General features: G+C 53.0%; 1 protein-coding gene across 4 annotated transcripts in view; it reads right to left on the bottom strand.

Annotated features, from left to right (window-relative positions):
* Positions 1-9,691: 9,691 nt before the first annotated feature.
* Fhdc1 (FH2 domain containing 1) overlaps positions 9,692-18,093 on the bottom strand; it is a 38,839-nt gene continuing 30,437 nt past the window's right edge. For 3 of the 4 annotated variants that reach the window (XM_046458862.2, XM_046458859.2, XM_046458861.2), the window contains exons 11-12: positions 14,385-14,549; positions 9,692-12,118 (exon numbers count right to left, since the gene is read on the bottom strand). In XM_046458862.2, coding sequence (XP_046314818.1) covers positions 10,094-12,118; positions 14,385-14,549 — 2,190 coding nt within the window. In that variant the 3' untranslated portion in view covers positions 9,692-10,093. The remainder of the gene's footprint in view (positions 12,119-14,384; positions 14,550-18,093) is intronic. The other variant, XM_058583905.1, reaches the window with a different exon arrangement.

Consider the following 18,093-nt stretch of genomic DNA (forward strand, 5'->3'; position numbering starts at 1 on the left):
GAGTGTGGAGATTTTACTAATCCCTTCCTAACCAGGTTGTGTTGTGCTGGTAGTTCTGTTATTAGACTGAGGGATAACTGAGTGTCTGGAAAAAGTCTCTCAAGGCGGTCAATGTAGCAACCAGTAAGATGAAAAAGGACTTAGGTAGGCAACATGGTTTTCCAATAGTTGTGTCTGTCTTCGGGTTGAATCTATGGCAAAATATCATTCCCAGTTACCACCTGGAAAGAATATTATGTGATTAAAACCGCAACTCCCTTTTAATATACCCCCTACCACCCACTCAAGTTTAAAGATCTTTAAAAATAAGATCCCTTGACCCTACTGGGCGCTATGAGATGAGCAAGTGATGAGCCATGGTCCCATCCTGGGGGCTGCAAAGAGAAATGAAGTGACTCACTTATTCACTAAGTATAATGGGGAGTCAGCAGGCACCTAGATGACCAGCCAGGAGCCCAGCACCTGGATGACCAGTCAGGCTGACCCCGGCTTGCCCTGCACCTTCTCGTGTCCATAGGTGTCATCCAATGGCTGCGGCTCTTTGCTGAGCAGCCTGGGCCACAGGAGGGGCCACGGGTTTAGATGTGAAGGACTGAGTTTCTGGCACTTTCCTCCAAGAGGCCTCAGGGTGTCAAGATGGTTGTTGGAAACAGCCAAACATGGTGGCTACATGTAAGACACAGTGGCCTGGGGTGTTCACATGTCTCTTAGAACTTTTCCTTTGGAATTCCTCTGGAGCCCGATGACAAGCCACAGTTCTTTCATCTGACAGTTGTATCTCAGCTGGGATGAGAGAGGGGCAGGAGCCTGTTACACTACACAGCATCTTCCCACGAGTCCCCATCAGAGAATAGAACCCCCGACCAACCCCCACGAAGCATAGAGGAATACACATAGAACAGACTTCCCGTTTATAAGCACTTTCCACACACCAGGAAATATATATATTTTTTATTTTAATAACCACTTCAAAAGTAGGCATGGTGTTTTCCCATTGTACAGATGAGAAACTGAGACTCCCCAGGGTGGTCCAGTTAGTAATAGCCAAGGTGGAATTTGAGCCTTGCCCGTTGATCTTTGCAGGGCCTCCAAAAGGCTGCGAGGGGGGCCACCAGAAGCTCAGGTTTAGGAGGGTCCTTTGAGCTCCCAAGATAAGACTGAGCACACGGAGCAGAGGGAGTGGGCTATGGTGTGGGCCCCAAGTCCCATACGAAGCACCATTAGGGCCAAAGAACCTTGACCCTGGTAGGAACTTGGTGGTCACTGAACCCCACATCCTTTGAGGAATGAGGAAACTGATGTTCAGAGAGGACGTGCCATTGACCAGGGTCCACCTGGGACAGACAAGGTCTTGTGAATTCCAGGCAGGCCTCTGCTCCTTCCCCACATCCTGTGGCCCCCTCTTTGCCAGGGTTCTGCAGTCACGGGGACCCTGACTTGCTCCCTGCTTTCTCTCTTGCCTTCCTTGCAGCTGGGGAGGTGGGTCTGTGTGGGTGGAGGACACGCTGGGGCAGGTGGCCGTGGGGAAGTAGGCCACCCGGTGGAGCCAGGAAGGAGCGTGCGGGGGCCTGGAGACAGAGCCTGGCTGTTGTTCCTGGTGCTTCTGCTGGGTTTTGTTGACCCTGAGGGGGAGAGACCTGGGCATGGCCGTCCCCTGGCCTTTCCCTACACCGACACGGTGCCCGCTGCTAAGTAGAAAACACCTTCCTCCCTGTAAACATTCAGCAAATATTGTCCAAAGGAGAGGGACGCCAGGAGTCCTGGGTGGGAGGTAATCCCCTGAAGACTTTGGCCTGAGGATGAGATCATGGGCCTTGGAAGCAAACGTATTTTATAGCTCCAATAAATCAGACACAGCTGGCTATTACATACTGTCAGGTGTCATGGAACCCTGCCTCCAGTGCTCCCTTGGAGGAGGAAGCAGGAATAGAGGCAGAGCTGGGTTTGGTGACCTGCCCAAGGTCACTAACCAGGTAGGGACAGTGTCAGGTGAGGACCCGCCACACTGAGTCATCGGGAGCCTCCCTCTCTGACACACGTGGACCTCTCAAGACTTCTCTCTCTTGCAGGCAGAGCTGGGGAGAGGGGGGACCTGTCTCCCTCAGTCTCCTCAGGGGGTGTTGTTCCACCAGAGAGGTCGCCATGTCTGAGCTCTGATTGCGTTATAATGACGGGCTCTTACAATGTCTCAACATATTTAGTGACAAAATCCTCTCAGCTGCTCTGAAGCTACACACAGCTAGGTTCCCAAGCAGAGATGGTCAGCCATTCATTGCCCAAGTCATGCAACTAATGAACGCCCAGGCTGGCGGGAGCCACAGCTGGTGGAGGGGCGGTGCCCAGCCTGTCCCTATTTCCAGTGCGGGAATGTGCAGGGCTCTTTGCAGATCACCGCACAGGGGTCGTGTGTGGCATGCGCAGTGGCGGCTCTTTCTTGCTTTCGGTCCCTGGGGTATGGCTTAGAGCTGTCTAGGACAGGTGAGGGCAGTCCCAGAGTGGGACTGTCACCACCCTGCAGCTGTATCTCAATGAGCCTGAGGGTTGGTGGTGACTGCTATGAGGCTCCCGTCCCTCTCCAGGTAAGGCACCGGCCAGGTGCCCCGGGCATTCAACACTTTTTTTTTTTTTAATCTTGGCTCTTGTTCCTTTTCTGGTCTCCAAGGTCCCTCCTCTTCTGGAAGCCTTGGCTCCTTCCATGTGGCCCTAGGTGGGAGCCCTAGGAGCTGCCACTTTACCTACCAGGGCTAAGCCCAGACAGAGACACAGACCCCACAGTGCCAGGGCCAGGGCCGGGGGTCCCTGATCTGTCTTCCTCTAGGATGCAGGTGATTCCAGAATCTTCCCTTGACCCATCCGCTTCCGTCAGCCCACTTGTGCTGATGCCCACGTGGTACTGGCCCTCACTGGGTCCTGGAGGATTCCACACGTGAAGAATCACTGCCCAGGATACACCCTGAAGGCCACAGCACACTCCAGCTGTTGGGCAAGTCCAGCTGGGATCCGTGTGATGACCCTGGTGCTTCAAGAGCTCAGGGGAGGGCAAGATCAATTCCCAAGCTGGAGGTCAGAGGGGAGGAGACGGAGGGAACGCGGTATTTGAGCTGGGCCCACAGTGTGGTTGGGATTCTGAGGAGCCCCTGGACAACACAGGCCTCACTACCCCATGTTAGAATCCCTCCAAACCCAGCTTCCCTGAGTCCCAAAGTTTTCTTAACTCCCACTGAGAGTCCATTGTAGGGTGACCGCCCTTGTGCTCTAGAGTCCTGCTGTATGGACAAATCCAAGAGGAACAGACACTGCAGACACCATTTAAGAAGTGTTTTTTTGCTAGATATGGTGGCACATACCTGTGATGCCAGCCATGTGGGAGCCTGAGGCAGGAAGATCATAAGTTCGAGGCCAGCCTCAGCAACATAGCAAGGTCATCTTGCAATTTAGCAAGACCCTGTCTCAAAAAGAAATTTTAAAAAAGACTGGGGGTGTGGCCAGTGGGTAAGCACCCCTGGGTTCAAACTCTGGTACCAAAAAAAAGAAAAAAAAAAGTGCTTGTGGTGATAAGGATGATGGCCATGAGGCTTCTTCTCAGGACACATTAAGGAGCAGCTGACCCTCCCATGTTACCTGCATGGGAAAAATGACTCAACAACTGACTCTGGGTCAGTCACCACAGGGCCAGAGTCTTCCAGTAGAAGGGACGTGGGTGTGCGGCTGGTGTCCGCTCCTCCTGTGCCCGAGGACTAATCTCCCTTGTGCTTTGGTTTGGTTTTGGTGTATTTTGTTGTTGTTGTTATTGTTGCTGTTGTCGGTTGGTTGGATAAGATAAGATCAACCCCACCACCAGGCTTTTCTGAGCCCTGGGTTTAAACCATCATGGCGGCCCCAGCTGCTCATCTGTAGCAGGTAGCCAGACCCTTGGCTTTTCCGGCCATTCTCTTCTGTCACAGTGCAGCTCATCAAGGTCCCTCCTGGAAAGTGGGTCCCGGGCCTGAGGACCCTGGACTGACCCACTGGGCCTCATTCCAGTACCACGGCTCCAAGAAGGTGGCCAAAGATGGCGTTTTAGTAGTCATCTTTCTGGAATGAATTCCTCCATTGACAAGTGGGAATGACTTTTCGTTTCACCTCTCCCTTGGTGGCTGGGACAACATGAGTGTGGTGAGTAACTGTCTCCAAAACCTTATCTTAGGAGACAAGCTGTAGCCAGAGCTTAGCCCATCGTGAGCTGGGAGAACTGGCAAGGGTCTGGGAAGGGCTGTGAGCAGCAGGCACCTTCTGCAGCTGCTGACCCAGCCCCTGGCTTCTATTGTACTGGGATCCGTCTTGAATGGGTGTGGGGGAGGCTTCTTGGCTGTCTCTCAGCGTGGCAAAGCAGCAGCCCTGCAGGCAGCCCACCCCTTCCCTCTCCTCCCTGAGGATGAATCAGCTGCTGGGAACCGCAGGTGCCTTAGGAACAGGAGGTGCAGGTGACCAGAAAGCCACAGCTGAATGGAGGCACTGTTCTTTCTCTTGGGGCAGCTTCCAAAGCTGAACCATCACATTTTTATCCCAACGTACTCAGACCCACATTTGCACTTGCCCAAACTGGCAAAACGGTTGTCTCTGAAAGTATCAAGACCGTCCGGATTCTTTGGGCAATCTTCTCAGACCGAGGGGAAGCCATGTAGGGCATGGAGGTGATAAAAACGTAAGTGACTCTACGCCAACAGCTTGGGAAAGAAGTGGGCCCCGTCCTCCTACCAAGGAGGCCTTCCTTGTCCTAAAACAGGATGGGAGCTCTTTTCCCGTGGTTGTCCACACCCTGAATGCCAGGGTGACCGGGCACTCAGCTCCATTTCTGCACAGTCAGCACCCTGGAGAGCTGCACCCACCCCCTTCCTAACCAGGGAGGGCCAGTACAGAGGCCATGTTGGGGCTGCCTGGCCCTGTACACAGCAAGAGAGAAGGCACAGGGTGGGACCAGGAAGCATCAACTCCAGGTGGTTCTGCTGGACACAGGAGCACTCCACACAGTGACTGCCACTCCTTATACTGAGTGCCACCGGGTGCCCTGATGCTGCCAGTTTGGGAGGCTTCACAGAGAGCACATTGCAACCAGCATGCCCAGTCCTTCCTGAGGTGGCCACTTGCCCAGCCGCCTGCTGGCCTTGGCTCATGAGGCCCTGGCCCTATCACGCCACCTTCTCACCTCTGCCACCTTCTCAATGGTGGCCCAGAGGCTGGGGAAATGGAAGGCAGAGCAGGTCCATCTTCTGTTGGGCCCGTGTGCTCTCTATCAGAAAGAACAGACAAAAGGAAGTTGCAGACAGGAATCGCCCATATTTCCTGGGGTTGGCCTAGGACCTCCTCATGTCTGCTCCTGCATTTGGCTTGAGGAACCAACCTCTGGAGTGCAGAGGCTGGTTTACTGTGCCTTCAACCTAACAGAAACTGTTGCCAATACCCCTGGCTTTCCCCCTAGAAACAGTAGTGTAACTGAGGTTCTCTTCTGTAGAAATGCCAGACCCACAGTTTACCTACAGATGGTGTAGGTACGGCAGCCATTCAGGCTGTTGTAACAAAATACCATCAACAAGAATATCTCACTGTTCCTAAGTTTGGAGTTTGGAAAGCCCAAGCTGGAGGCACCAGGAGATTTGGTGTCTGGTGAGGGCTGCTTCTTGGTTCATAGAGGTACCTCTAGCTGTGTCCTTGCTTGGTGCAGCAGGCAGAAGAGCCCCCTCAGGGCTCTGCCTCACACTAGCCACTTCCCCAAGGCCCCAGCTCCTAGTATCAGCACCTTGGGGTGAGGGTTCCAACGTAGGAATTTTGGAGGAACAAATATTTAGACCATATCAGAAAGGTCACATGGGGCTGTAGTGGACTGTCTTGGAGACCTACCTATCAGACCTGATACGGTTGCTGGGGGAAAGTGCACTTTGAACTTCTCAAATCTAATTTCAAATAAATTTGGGGAACATCGTCAGCGTGAGAGTTAGGGGCCTTCTGTGGGACTCAGCCCTTGAGTTCCTGAGGAGGCCAGGGGCAAAGCCCAGGACCTCGTTCCAAGCGTCTGGCATGAATCCATCAACGGGGACTCTGAGCAGGGTCCTCGCTGACGGGCTTTGATGCCTTGATGCCGCAGGCTTGTGGCAGGGTGTGCCAAGCTCCTGGTGGCCCTGGTGAAGGGTCCCTGAATGAGCAGACTATGAAGGCTGCCTGGGGCCATGACCCCTTTCGCAATGGAGTCCACTTGTGCCACCCACCGACCAGGAAGCCAAAAGCCCCATTTCAAAGCTCTGGCCCAGAAGGCAGAACATCCATTTTCTCCAATAGCAAGAATATTATTTTTGTTTTCACTTAGGTGACCCAGTGAGGCTTAGAGCAATTTTAACTGGGAGACATTTGTGGATGAAAAAGGCCTAGGGAGAGGTCAACCCTGCCAACACCAAGTATGAGCTCAAGGTTATTGCCCCACAGATGCTGAGTAGGGGGACTGCAGACCCACTGTGCTCGCAGCCTAGTTTTAGACAGCACTTACTAAGTAACCAGGTGCATGTCAATTAATCACATTGGGTTATATATTTGATGCTAGTAGGTGTTTGGGGACATACACGCACACAAAGCTCTGGTATTTTTTGGAAGGTCTGAAGCATCAAATCAAAGTTTAATGAGAAACTAAGAATGAGTTGAAATTTAATGGAAAAGTCTATCAACTTACCAAATGTCATCATTGTCAGAAGAAAGGTGGTGGGTGGAGGATACCAATGTTTGGAGGCAGACATTCATGAATTCGTGCACCTCAGAACATGAATTAAAAGTTCCATTGAAGCTGGGTGCAGTGGTACACGCCTATATTCCTAGTGGCTTTGGAGGCTGAGGCAGGAGGATCACAAGTTCAAAGCCAGCCTCAGCAACTTAGCAAGAGCTTATGTCTAAATAAAAGATTAAAAAATGGGCTGGGGATATGGCTCAGTGATTTAGTGCTCCTTGTTTCAATCCTTGGTACCAAAAAAAAAAAAATTTCTATTGAAGTATTCCAGAAGCTCTCCCCCAACCCCCCATAATACATGGATATGCAGAATCTCAAATGAATGGTTGGGAAACCAGCCATTTTTAATTGAATCTTTGGGAGGACAGCTGGAACTCAGGTTCCTTGCAAAGGCCAAGAAAAGGGCTGTGGGGCTGCAGGGATGGATTGTCAATCACTCTTGGCACAGCAGTGGTACAGAAAGGAGTTTGGCCTCCCAATCTGCTTATAACCCAAGCCAAACCAGGTTCTAAGTGTCCAGGGATTACGCAGCAACTCACAAACGCATCGTCTGCGGATGTCTGAGCAGGGGTGTTCATTCCTCCAACCCACTTTCCAACCTAGAGCAGGAGGTCCTCTAGAACTAAAAGGTGGCATAAAACCCGAGTATGAGGAATATCTTCACCGTGATCCCCTCCTTTTAAAATATGCACCAACGCTGCATTTCCAATGAAGCAACACCTCCCTCCCTCTCTGCTCATTCCTGAGCTAGCCACAGAGGTGAGCTGCGATTTCCCAATGGCTGTCCTGAGCCAACTTGCAGGAGGACACAGGAGCAGATCCAGACTTGTCGGCCCCACGGAGATTACACAAATCCTGGCGCAACGTGGACTAACGCAAGCCCGCAGGAGGCACAGAACATTCCATCGCTGATCTTTGGGTCAGACGCATGCAGCATCCCTACAGTCTGGCACAAAGCCCTCTTCCGGAGCCCTCCACTGCAGGCGTGATGCTTGCTACCTATACCAAGAAGACACGCTGCCAATGGCTTCATTTTGGCTCTCAAGACTTTGGAGGAAAAGGACTGCCCTCACCTCCGGCATCCCATCCCGCAAGGAAACTAAACATCTTCCTGGCGGGATTGTTGAGGACGTATGCATAGAAGAAGCTGAGATAAAACAACTCCCATAAACAGGAACTTTATTAAATTACCTATACGTTAAAGCACATGTAAACGGACCTTTAAATATATCCAAGTTCATCTTAAACAAATTTCTGTAGAAACGTATTTACATGTCTCCATTGTATAAATCATCTTTCCAAGCTTACTGCTGACAAAAGTTAATCCGGTATCACCTGCTCACACAGATGCGCAGACGGCTGTCCTCAAGGCTGAGGAGAACACCCCTTCTCAGGAAGCTCAGCCTGTCCCATCTGACAGCACCTAAACATTCTGTGCAACTTTCTTCTCGGCAGCCCTTGAGTGAGGCCTGTTTTAGGGAGGCTGGGGGTGGTTGTTTCTGAGAGCTGATCCTGGGGCAGAGATGGGTCCTTGCTTGTTCATGTGACTCAGACCCTTGAAGCTGGAAGGACCCCTAGAAACCATCAGGGAGGCCATGTCCCCACGTATATGGAGACATGCATGACAGATGCTCAGGAAGAAGCAGTGTCTTGCCACAGACACAGCATCAGGACAGAGCAGGGACAGGGACCCTGGGGGTTCCTCTAAAGGGTCCTGATACCCATCAGTTCACACGCTTATGACTTCCTTCATTCGTTTCCCACCCACACATGGACCCCATGTTTTGGATGTTTTGACTCTACCTGGTTAAAATGTGACATCTGAGTCTTTCTGAAACAGTGAAAAGCTGCTCTTGGCTCCCATCCGCCTCTCCAGGAGCCCAGGACAATCTACTCAGGGCTACCTTTACCAGAGGTCTGTGGGTGCAGCCCTAATTCTCCAACCATGACTTTCACCTTTGCAAATCCGTTTCCAATTAATTTGGGTAAAAGGCAACATTCCCCAGGAGGGACCTGTAACATTAACCACCGGGATTCAGCACAGATGCCTCCATGTCCCCAAGTCCATCCGGCTGCCAATGCTGCATCTAAAAGATTTCACCAAGCCACCCAAAGTGAAAGGAAGCAACTTTTAAAAAACAAAAATGTTCCAAGAATTCCCCTAGTTCCCAAATCTCAGAGAGTAGTGAGATAGACATTGGGTAGGAATGGAGCTTTCTTCAAAAGAAAGGAAGCCTGAGGTTTTTTTTAACCCCCCCAAGACCTGAATCAATTTCATTTTCTTTTCTTCTTCTTCTTCTTCTTTTTTTTTTAAACTTTGGTCTGTTTGATTTGGGTTTCTCAGGATTTAAATACCACTGTGGGAAGGAAGAGACGTCAACATTAGAAAGTATTAGAAGGAATCAAGAGGAGGAGCTGGGGAGGGTGGGGGGCCCAGGCTCCAGGTGACCTTAGAAATGACCCGAGGGCTGTGAGCAGAAGCTGGGTGGGGGAGCCCCGGGGGACACAGGGTTGGTTCTTCCCGGTAACCAGAGCAAACACATGTGACAAGCAGGGGAATCAGGATGGGAAGGACGAGCTGGCAGAGCGGCCCTGCACGGCCCTGCACGATTCTGCACAAGCCAGGATTCTATCAGGGGCTGCACCGTCCGCAGCCGCGAGTCCCCTCCCCAGCAGCTCCCCACCACAGTGCCCCCCAACACACAAGAGCACCCCATTCCATCCACCTAACGTTCCCACACAAACCACCAAGGTCACACAAGAAGGCAGAGGCCAGAAGGCCTTCCAGGAGACAGAGCCAATGGACAGCCAGGCCTGCGAGGCTAGCTGCCAGGGAGGGAGCCGTGCGTCCAGATGGAACCTGAGGGGACCCAGGAAGAGACAAATATTTTCATGTTAAAGATAAATTTTTACCCCCAGGAGGTATTTCACTCTGCAAAGGGAACCAACAAAAACATCATTTTATTTTTATATTAAAAAATAAGTCTTACACATATAAAAACTGGCCAGAAAAAAAAATTTCACTTGTTACATAAGAACGTCATCTTATAGGTGGAGTCCATCCATCAAGGAACCTCTGTCCTAGGGAAGGAGTCAGGAATAGGGTCCGGGGGTGAGAGGGGGCACTGGGGTCCTGGCGGTGGGGACCTGCCTCTGAGCCCTGGAGTTGACAGCAGGAGTCGGCAGGCAGGCGAGCCCACGGCCTCCCACGCTGTACCTTTAGAGATTGGATCGTGCACCAGTGGATTGCTCAACGTGTAACAAAGACATTCAGTGTTGGCCTCTTCCCAGAAGTCAGTCCTCACCATCTGAGTCCCAGAGGCGACAGAGACAGAGAGGTACCCGTCACTTGTGCAATGGATTCAGGACCCTCCCCAGTGTGGTCCGACCTGAATCCTTCAGTCTAAGGGAGGCCCTTTCCCCGAGCCCTCTGCCCTTCAGAGGGGCCTCGGCGTCGGCAGCGGGACCCTCGGCAGATTCCGGGCCCCTCTTGGGAACCCGGGCGCTGCTGGCCCGCCTCAGGCTGCTGCTGTCCTTGGAGGCCGCATCCTCAGGGCTGCCCTTCACCCTCAGCTGCCGCTGGGAGACCGTCCGAGTGATGCCGGGGCCTTTGGCCCCGGCAGGGGGATCCGTCCTCTGGCACCGAGAGGAGGAGGCCACTGTGTTTCGGGCAAAGCTTGGGACAGGGGGTGGGACGCGGGGGACGCTGGGGGCGGGCGGGGCCTTGGGCTCTTCTTCGGGGCCCTCGGGCTTCTGCCTGGGGATGTTCCTGAGGGGTTTGGCGCTGGGCTTCTTGAGGGAGCCCCTGTGCTGCAACGGGGGCTCCTTCCCCAGCCGGGTGCTGCTCCCCCGGGACAGTCTCTGCTCCTCGGCCACTGTGGCCCCGGCCCCCGTGGAGGCCCTCCTGGGCGACGTCTCTGAGGTCCCCTTCACGGAGCTGCGGCGCGACAGTGTGTCTGTGCTGCTGGGGGCGTCCCGAGGGGAACCCCGGGACGGCAGCTCCGGCCGCTTCCAGCCCCCGGGGGCCCGGCTGGCCCTGGATATGGGCACCACCTTGCGCATGCTCTCGCTCTCCGAGGCCGTCAGGGTCCGCACGGGCTTGGGCGCGGCCCCCGGGCTCCGCCGGGCAGCTCCAGGCTTGGCGGCCCCCAGAGATGCCTCTTTGAGGGAGTTTCTCTTTGGTCCTGTAGCGTCCTTCCCTTTGCTAGGTCTGTCCCTGGGAAGGTCACCCTTGGAGCCCGGCTCGCTCTTCAAGGAGATGGGAGAAGGCGCCTCCCCCGGAGTGCTGGAAGCCGGGTTGGAGGACACCTGGCTGCCCCCCATGTCCCCAACTCCAGAGGACACAGAGCCGTCCCCTTCCCTCTCCTCCTCGGGCTCCCCCTGCCCGTGTCTGGAGTCGGCTCCCTCGGAGCAGTCCAGGGTCAGCGAGCAGTCGGTGGTGTCGGAGACACACAATGGCGGCCCGGGGTCCTTGCTCTCGGGGTCACTGCTACCCACAGACGCCACAGCTGCGCCGCTGGGCTCCTCGGGAGCAGCCCGGTAATCCTCCGGGGCGGGGCTGGGTCCTTCCTGGGGACCTCTGCCCACAGGTGTCAAACTGTCACTGCCAGCACTGAGGGACGGCGGGTTCCCATCACCCAAGGACGCGAGCTCCACGGGGCTGAAGTCACTCAGGGTCAAAGGGGATGTCTCCTCCAGGACCTTGGGACCCTGAAGGCTGAACTGGGCCAGCCCTGTCACCAGCTCATGCTCCTTAATGCCCAGAGCCAGTGGCGAGAGGGGAGGGGCCCAGGCCGGACCCAAGCCCAGGGGCTCGCTGTTCCTCTTCCGGAGGAGGCCGGCCCCTGCGCGTGGGGCTCGGGGGAGAGCAGAGGCGGGTTCCTCGGGCTGCGGGGCTGCAGGCTGGCTCTGCCAAGCGGAGGGCAGCTCGGTGGCTTTCTCTTGGCCCTCTGGGGCCTGAGGTTCTTGTGCCCCACTCGGGCCTCCATCCCGTGGTTCCCCAGGCTCCATCCAGGCTGCCAGGGGCCGGGCCTGCCGGGGGCTCCTCCGGGGCAAGCTGTTGAACTTGTTGAGCGCCTCGGGGCTGTCGGTGCCGCTCTCCAGGAAGGTCAGCAGCTCGCGGTCAGCAGAGGTGCCCAGGGAGAGGCGGGAGCGGCGCGTGTTGGGGGGCCGGTAGGAGGGACTGATGGGCCTGGGGTGCAGGAAAGGGCTCAGGTCCTCCGCACCCTTCTTGGTCAGCAGCTCCACGTCGTTCTCACTGCTGCTCCGGGCAAACCCGAGCTCCCCGCTGGCCCAGGAACGCCTTTTCTGTTCCTGCTCCTTCAGCCGCTGCAGCTGCCTCAGCTCCTGCACCTCCCGGTCCTGGTTGTCCTGAAGGGAGGGAGGAGAAGGCAGCGTGAGACGCGGGGCCTCCTGCAATCGCAAAGCCACCTACCCTAAGAGAGGGACTTGCGTGGAGGACAGCCCTGGGTCACATCCCACGCTGAGAAAGACTGTGCACTGCTTTGTGCACATGCAGGGGTGCAGGCGGGTGGACGAGGCCCTCCCCAAGAAACGCAGGGATCTGGCCCAGGGACTCGCCACCCTGCTCCAGCCATCTGTCTACAGGTCTCCCACCAGCTCTCCAGCCAATACACTGTCCCTTAAGCACAGGCTCTGATTCCACATATGGACGCCACCTCAACTCCAAAAAAAGCCAACTTGTTCCCACAATCAGGGAAGAGGAAGAGGAGTGCATAGGCTTCCACCCGGCTGCAGGCCGCCCAGTCCCTTTCAGAGAAACTGAGTCAGAACCAAACACACCTCGTCCGCCTGGGCAGCTCATCTCCAGCGGTCCCTCGGCATCCGCAGGGGACTGATTCCAGATCCCCATGTGGACACCCAAATCTTAGTTGTAGGGTTTGCACATAACCCATGCACATCCTCACATATACTTTAAGTCACCTCTAGACTAATTATAATGCCCAGTGCAACGGGGCATTACGTAGGCAGTGGTTATGCTGGGCTGTTTAGGGAGAAATGACGACAAAAGGGCCTGCACTCGTTTGGCACAGATGTGCACTTTACAGAAAAATACTTCCAACTTGTGGTTGGCTGAATTTGCAGCGGGAGAACTGTGCAGTGGAGGGCTGGCTGCATCCGTGTCACAAATCATGGATCTCTTTTGGGTTGGGAAGCCATGTAATCATGTAATTACACGGATCTCATAACCCAAATCTGTTATTGTTAGCAGTTTTTATTTGAAAATCAATTTCCTCTTACAGTGGACTTTCCAAATTTCTGTGAGGTTCTGGCTGGAGACTCTTGGCTCCTCCTTCAGCTCTGGCCTAAGCCTCCCCCAGGGTCCCTAAGCCTCTCCAGCCTTCTCCAAGGCGGTGCATGGTGAGGTGGGGCCAGGTCCTGGCTTTCAGGACAGCTGGGCGACAGCACCACGCAGGTGGTCTCACAGGCCTGTACAACTTGGATGGGAAGTGAGGGCCTCAGAATGTCAGAAAGAGTCAATCTGGCCTCTGCTACCCTGTCCCCCACCCCATGACCTCCCACAACTGAGCTCACTGCTTGGACAGAGGACAGAGGACAGTAAACGTGGCTACCGGCTGAGACTCCTTCTAGCTGGATAGAGGAAGGAGCTAAAGTGAAGCTGGGCTTGAGAGAAATGTGACCAGTTCCCCCCAGGAAGCTGGCTGGGGACAGGTCTGCATGCAGGGTAGGAGCACCAGGCTCTGGGTTCCATCCCCAGTGCCAACTAAGTTAATCAAAATAAAATACAGGGCAAGAGATGACTCAGAAGTACCTGGCTCTCCATCGCCACCTAATAAGAAGGAATGTGGGATTCTGTTTTAATCAACATTTTGTTAAAAGCCTGACTTGCAGCCAGGCATGGTATTGCACGCCTGTAATCCCAGTGGCTTTGGAGGCTGAGGCAGGAGGATGGCAAATTCAAAGCCAGCCTCAGCAACTTATCGAGGCCCTAAGCAACTTGGCCAGACCCTGTTTCAATATAAAAAATAAAAGCGATGGGGCGTGGCTTAGTGGTTAAGCATCCATGGGTTCAATCCCTGGTATCAAAAAAGAAAGTCTGATTTGCACAGTCAAGCTACCCTGAGCATTTCCCGGCTTTCTATTTCACTGGAGATCACTGGAGTGGGTGGTTGAAGGGCACCAAGTGTGGCCCCTGTGCTCAGGGCAGCAGCAGCTCCTTATGGATCTGGGAGTGACCGTAGGCTTTGCTGGCCTTCGTCATGACACCACATATCTTCCAATCATCCCACTGCAACAAAAGTGTCCCTGAGAGTGGAAATTCTCTTCTGGGAAGGGGCTGAGTAGGACCTTAGGATCTTTGGTAGGAGTGTAAACATGTGACCTCCATCATGAAGTTTGCTAACGAGATGCTTTTACTGCGGGTGTTGGTTAGGGGCCAGACACTTGGTGATATGGACCCTGCAGGTCTGGAAAGGCAGAGCCCGGCCCCAGCCAGCCCAGCCCGGGCCTGTCCATGCCACCTGGCCAGATGCTCCTGAAACCATGGAGATGCTGAACTCTCTTTTCACCACGGGCAGAGGACCAGGTCGGCAAGAAGAAAAATAAACATCCAAACCACTCTGGAAAGTGTGCAGACGTCACCAGCCAGCCGTACCTTAACTGCTTTGTTGAATCTGGTACAGAAGTCTCTGAATATCTGGAAGCACTCATCCAGTTTCATGGTTTCTTTGTCTTCACAGAAGAAATCTATAAGTGTGTGAGCCTCGCCCTGAAGCTCCTGTTTCCAGTGCTCCAGCTGGGTCAGCTTTTCCAGCGCAAACTGCAGAAAACAAACAGGAATGCACTGAAATAGACAGGGTCAGCCGAAGAGGCGGGGCACTGTCTGCTGCCCGGGGAAGACCGGCTCCCAGGGCTCGATTTCAGGTCTTGGAGAAGGGAAGGCTTATTGTCAGGCCACTGCACTCAGAGCCAAAAGGAAAATAAAGTCAACCCAAACAAAGCAAGCAAGGTGACCTGCTGCCTGAGACCTAGGGGCACAGAGCAGACTGAAGCTAGGGGTGCGTGGGGTGCGCCTCTGGTCCCAGCTACCCAGGAGGCGGAGATGGGATCGCCTGACCCCAGAGTCTGAGGTCAGCCTGGGCAAGACAGTGAGATGCTGAAAAAAAAAAAAGAGGAAAAGAAAAAAAGACTGATTTAAGACCTTTACTCTGTAGAATGCCACTAACAAGTTTTCACTTTCAACATTACTGAATAAATTCCTCAGGTGTACGGGCGGTTGTATTAGAGAAACTCGCAGTGATGTACATGTCTACAATCCTAGCAAATGGGGAGGCTGAGGCGGCAGGATCTCAAGTTCAAGGCTAGCCTAAGCAACTCAGTGAGACCTGTCTCAAAATTAAAAATAAAAAGGACTGGGGGGTGTAGCCCAATGGTAAATCGTCCCTGGGTTCAATCCCCAGTACAAAAAGCAAAGGGAAACTCATTCTACACCAGTTCTTCCTTCTATGGAAACTGACTCGTGCTAGCCAAAGGTTTAAAGTGAATTTGTACTGACAAGGTGTCCCTTTTGCCCTGTCGAGAGGGAGTCTAAACTTAATTCCAAATAAGATCTCTGGGGTCTGTGTTGCAGGACTGAAGCCCTCGTGCCAAAACTAGGGGTGCCACCTGAGTCAGCTGGGAAGCTCTGCCAATCATCCAGGCTTGCACCCCATATGTGGTTAATAGGTTTGGGGAGCACCTTGCACTGATGTTTTAGCAACAGTCGCCAGGAGATTCTGGAGGGTCTCAGGGCTAGGATTTAGTGACCCATACAAACCCCTTCTCGCTGCTTTAGTTTTCCTTGTGTATGCTTCTACAATACCCAGGCTCCAAGGCCTGATTCCTGTGTGGCAGCAATGAAGGAAGCTTGCTTTTCCCAGGGAGGTCCCAAGCCTTTTAGGACAGGATCTGCCACATCAAAGGGTCACAGGGTGCAACTCAGGGACCTCAGGTTGCACTGTCATGAGAAGGCAGGGTGGTAAAGGGGAGACTGAGTACTTGGAATCCCACTGAAGCCTTGTGATCCTTTCTTATTTACTGGGTGTATGTAAAAAAGGGATGTAGGAAACATGTTACTCCATGAAATCCCATGTACTATGCTTTGAAGACAGAGTCACATTTGGGCAACATGTTTTGGAGTGTGGGGGCCACAGGCCTCGAGGAAGGCGGTCACTGTCTGAGCACGCCTGGTGAGCTACAGACCCAAGAGAAATTCCTTTACGGCTTGCCACTTCCCACCCATTCTAACCACTTTATCTGCTCGAAGGCCCTTTTCTTAAACCAAACACATTCTAGAGGTAGTAGGAAACCAAAACTATTTAAGAAACCAAATACCAGAGAGAACAACCGTCTGAGTCAGTAGCTCAAGGCAGTGTGTCCCTTGTGCTGTGTTTTCCTTCATGGAGAGGAGGGTATTCACGCAGGGATATAAATCTCCGCCTGTCATTCTTATGCAGGGGGGTAAAAGGGAGTCCGGCCAAGAACAGCTCAGCTGCAGAAGACAGGCTTCCCAACAGCAATGTACCCAGGGGCTCAGCTCCACCTCGTAAGACTCATCTGCAGAGCCTGTGGGGATCCATGGACACTGGAAAGGGAAGGCCTCAACGTGCCCACGTCACCCCAGCCCTGGGCAAATGGACCACACAGAATGTGGACCTGAAAAATCACCATGGCTGAGTTGCACACCATGAGTTCAACATGCTTGGGGCACAGTTCAAAGTTGTGCTGGCAGAGGACAATGACAAAGAGATCAGCAGTTGGAGTGTCAACCAACTTTCCATCCCTAACTTGCCTGCTATGGACCAGAGTCCCACACCAGCCTGTCTCACCCAAGGGTCAAAATGCTGATGGGATCTGCAAAAAGATGCATCCCTGTCACCTTTCCACTCAGAAACCTTGATTGGTCCCTCTGCTTAGCCTCGCAAGAAGCCCAAGGTTCTCAGACTGGTGCTCAGAACCCTGCACAGTCCGACCCTGACCTACTTAAGAATTTTCATCTCATCTAAGAAGTTGAGTTTAAGAAACAAAAAGCCATGGCTATGTGGCATTTTTTATTTAGAGATAAATACGGCTACCAGGCCGGGCGTGGTGGCCTATACCTGTAATCCCATAGCCTTGGGAGGCTGAGACAGGAGGATCGTGAGTTCAAAGCCAGCCTTAGCAATGGCAAGGCACTAGCAACTCAGTGAGGCCCTGTCTTTAAATAAAATACAAAAATAGGGCTGGGGATGTGCTCAGTGGTCAAGTGCTCCAAGTTTAATCCCTGGTACAAAAAAAAAAAAAAAAACCCAACTAAACAAACCAACTAAAAAAATGGCTACCAGGACTGGGGATGTAGCTCTGTGGTAAACACTCTACCTGGTGTGTGTGAGGCCCTGGGTTCAATCCCTAGAACTACAAATCAACACCACAAAAACTAAAACTAAAAACCCCCACCACCAGGAAGAAGAGTTTAACTAGTTAAAACAAGGTTGCCAGGAGGTGACGAGAAGGAAGAGCCATACTTCCGTCTAGACCTTTCTACATCAGGATTTCGTGTTAGACAGAAGGTAGGGATACAGTTCAAGGGAAAGCCTTGCTCTAGCATGCTCAAGGTCTTTTTTTTTTTTTTAAGAGAGTGAGAGAGGAGAGAGAGAGAGAGAGAATTTTAATATTTATTTTTTAGTTTTCAGCGGATACAACATCTTTGTTTGTATGTGGTGCTGAGGATCGAACCCGGGCCGCACGCATGCCAGGCGAGCACGCTACCGCTTGAGCCACATCCCCAGCCCCTGCTCAAGGTCTTTGGTTTCACTCTCAGCATCACAAAAAATAGAAAAAATTTGGTATATGATATTAATATTTAAGATAAGAACTTGGGGGAACAACCACACTTTTTATTTTGTTTATTTTTTGTGGTGCTGGGGATCAGACCCAGAGCATGCCAGGGGAGGGTTAATCTACTAGACCACAACCTCAGCCCAACAACAGCCCACACCAGCACGTCTCACACAAGGGTCAAATCTTTCCTTCCTTCCTTTTTTTTTTGGGGGGGGGGGGTGGTAGGTAGCAGAGATTGAACCCAGAGGTGCTTTATCACTTAGCCATGTCCCCAGCCCTTTTTAATTTTGAGGCAGGGTCTCCTAAGTTGCGATCCTCCTGCCTCAGCCTCCTGAATCACTGGGATTACAGGTGTGCACCACCAGGTCTGGCCCAACAACCAGAATCTTGATGGGTGAGGGTCTCATTCTTGGATTCCTGAGCTTGTTCTATGCAGCTGACAGCACTTACTACTGCTCTGTGTCTCTGTGGTCCTGCTGCTGCTGCTGGTACTCATTTTGTTTTTG

Source organism: Marmota monax, unplaced genomic scaffold, assembly GCF_021218885.2.
Source record: "Marmota monax isolate L192 unplaced genomic scaffold, Marmota_monax_Labrador192_F-V1.1 WCK01_AAM20220418_F8-fsc00002, whole genome shotgun sequence".
Classification (NCBI taxonomy): Eukaryota; Metazoa; Chordata; class Mammalia; order Rodentia; family Sciuridae; genus Marmota; species Marmota monax.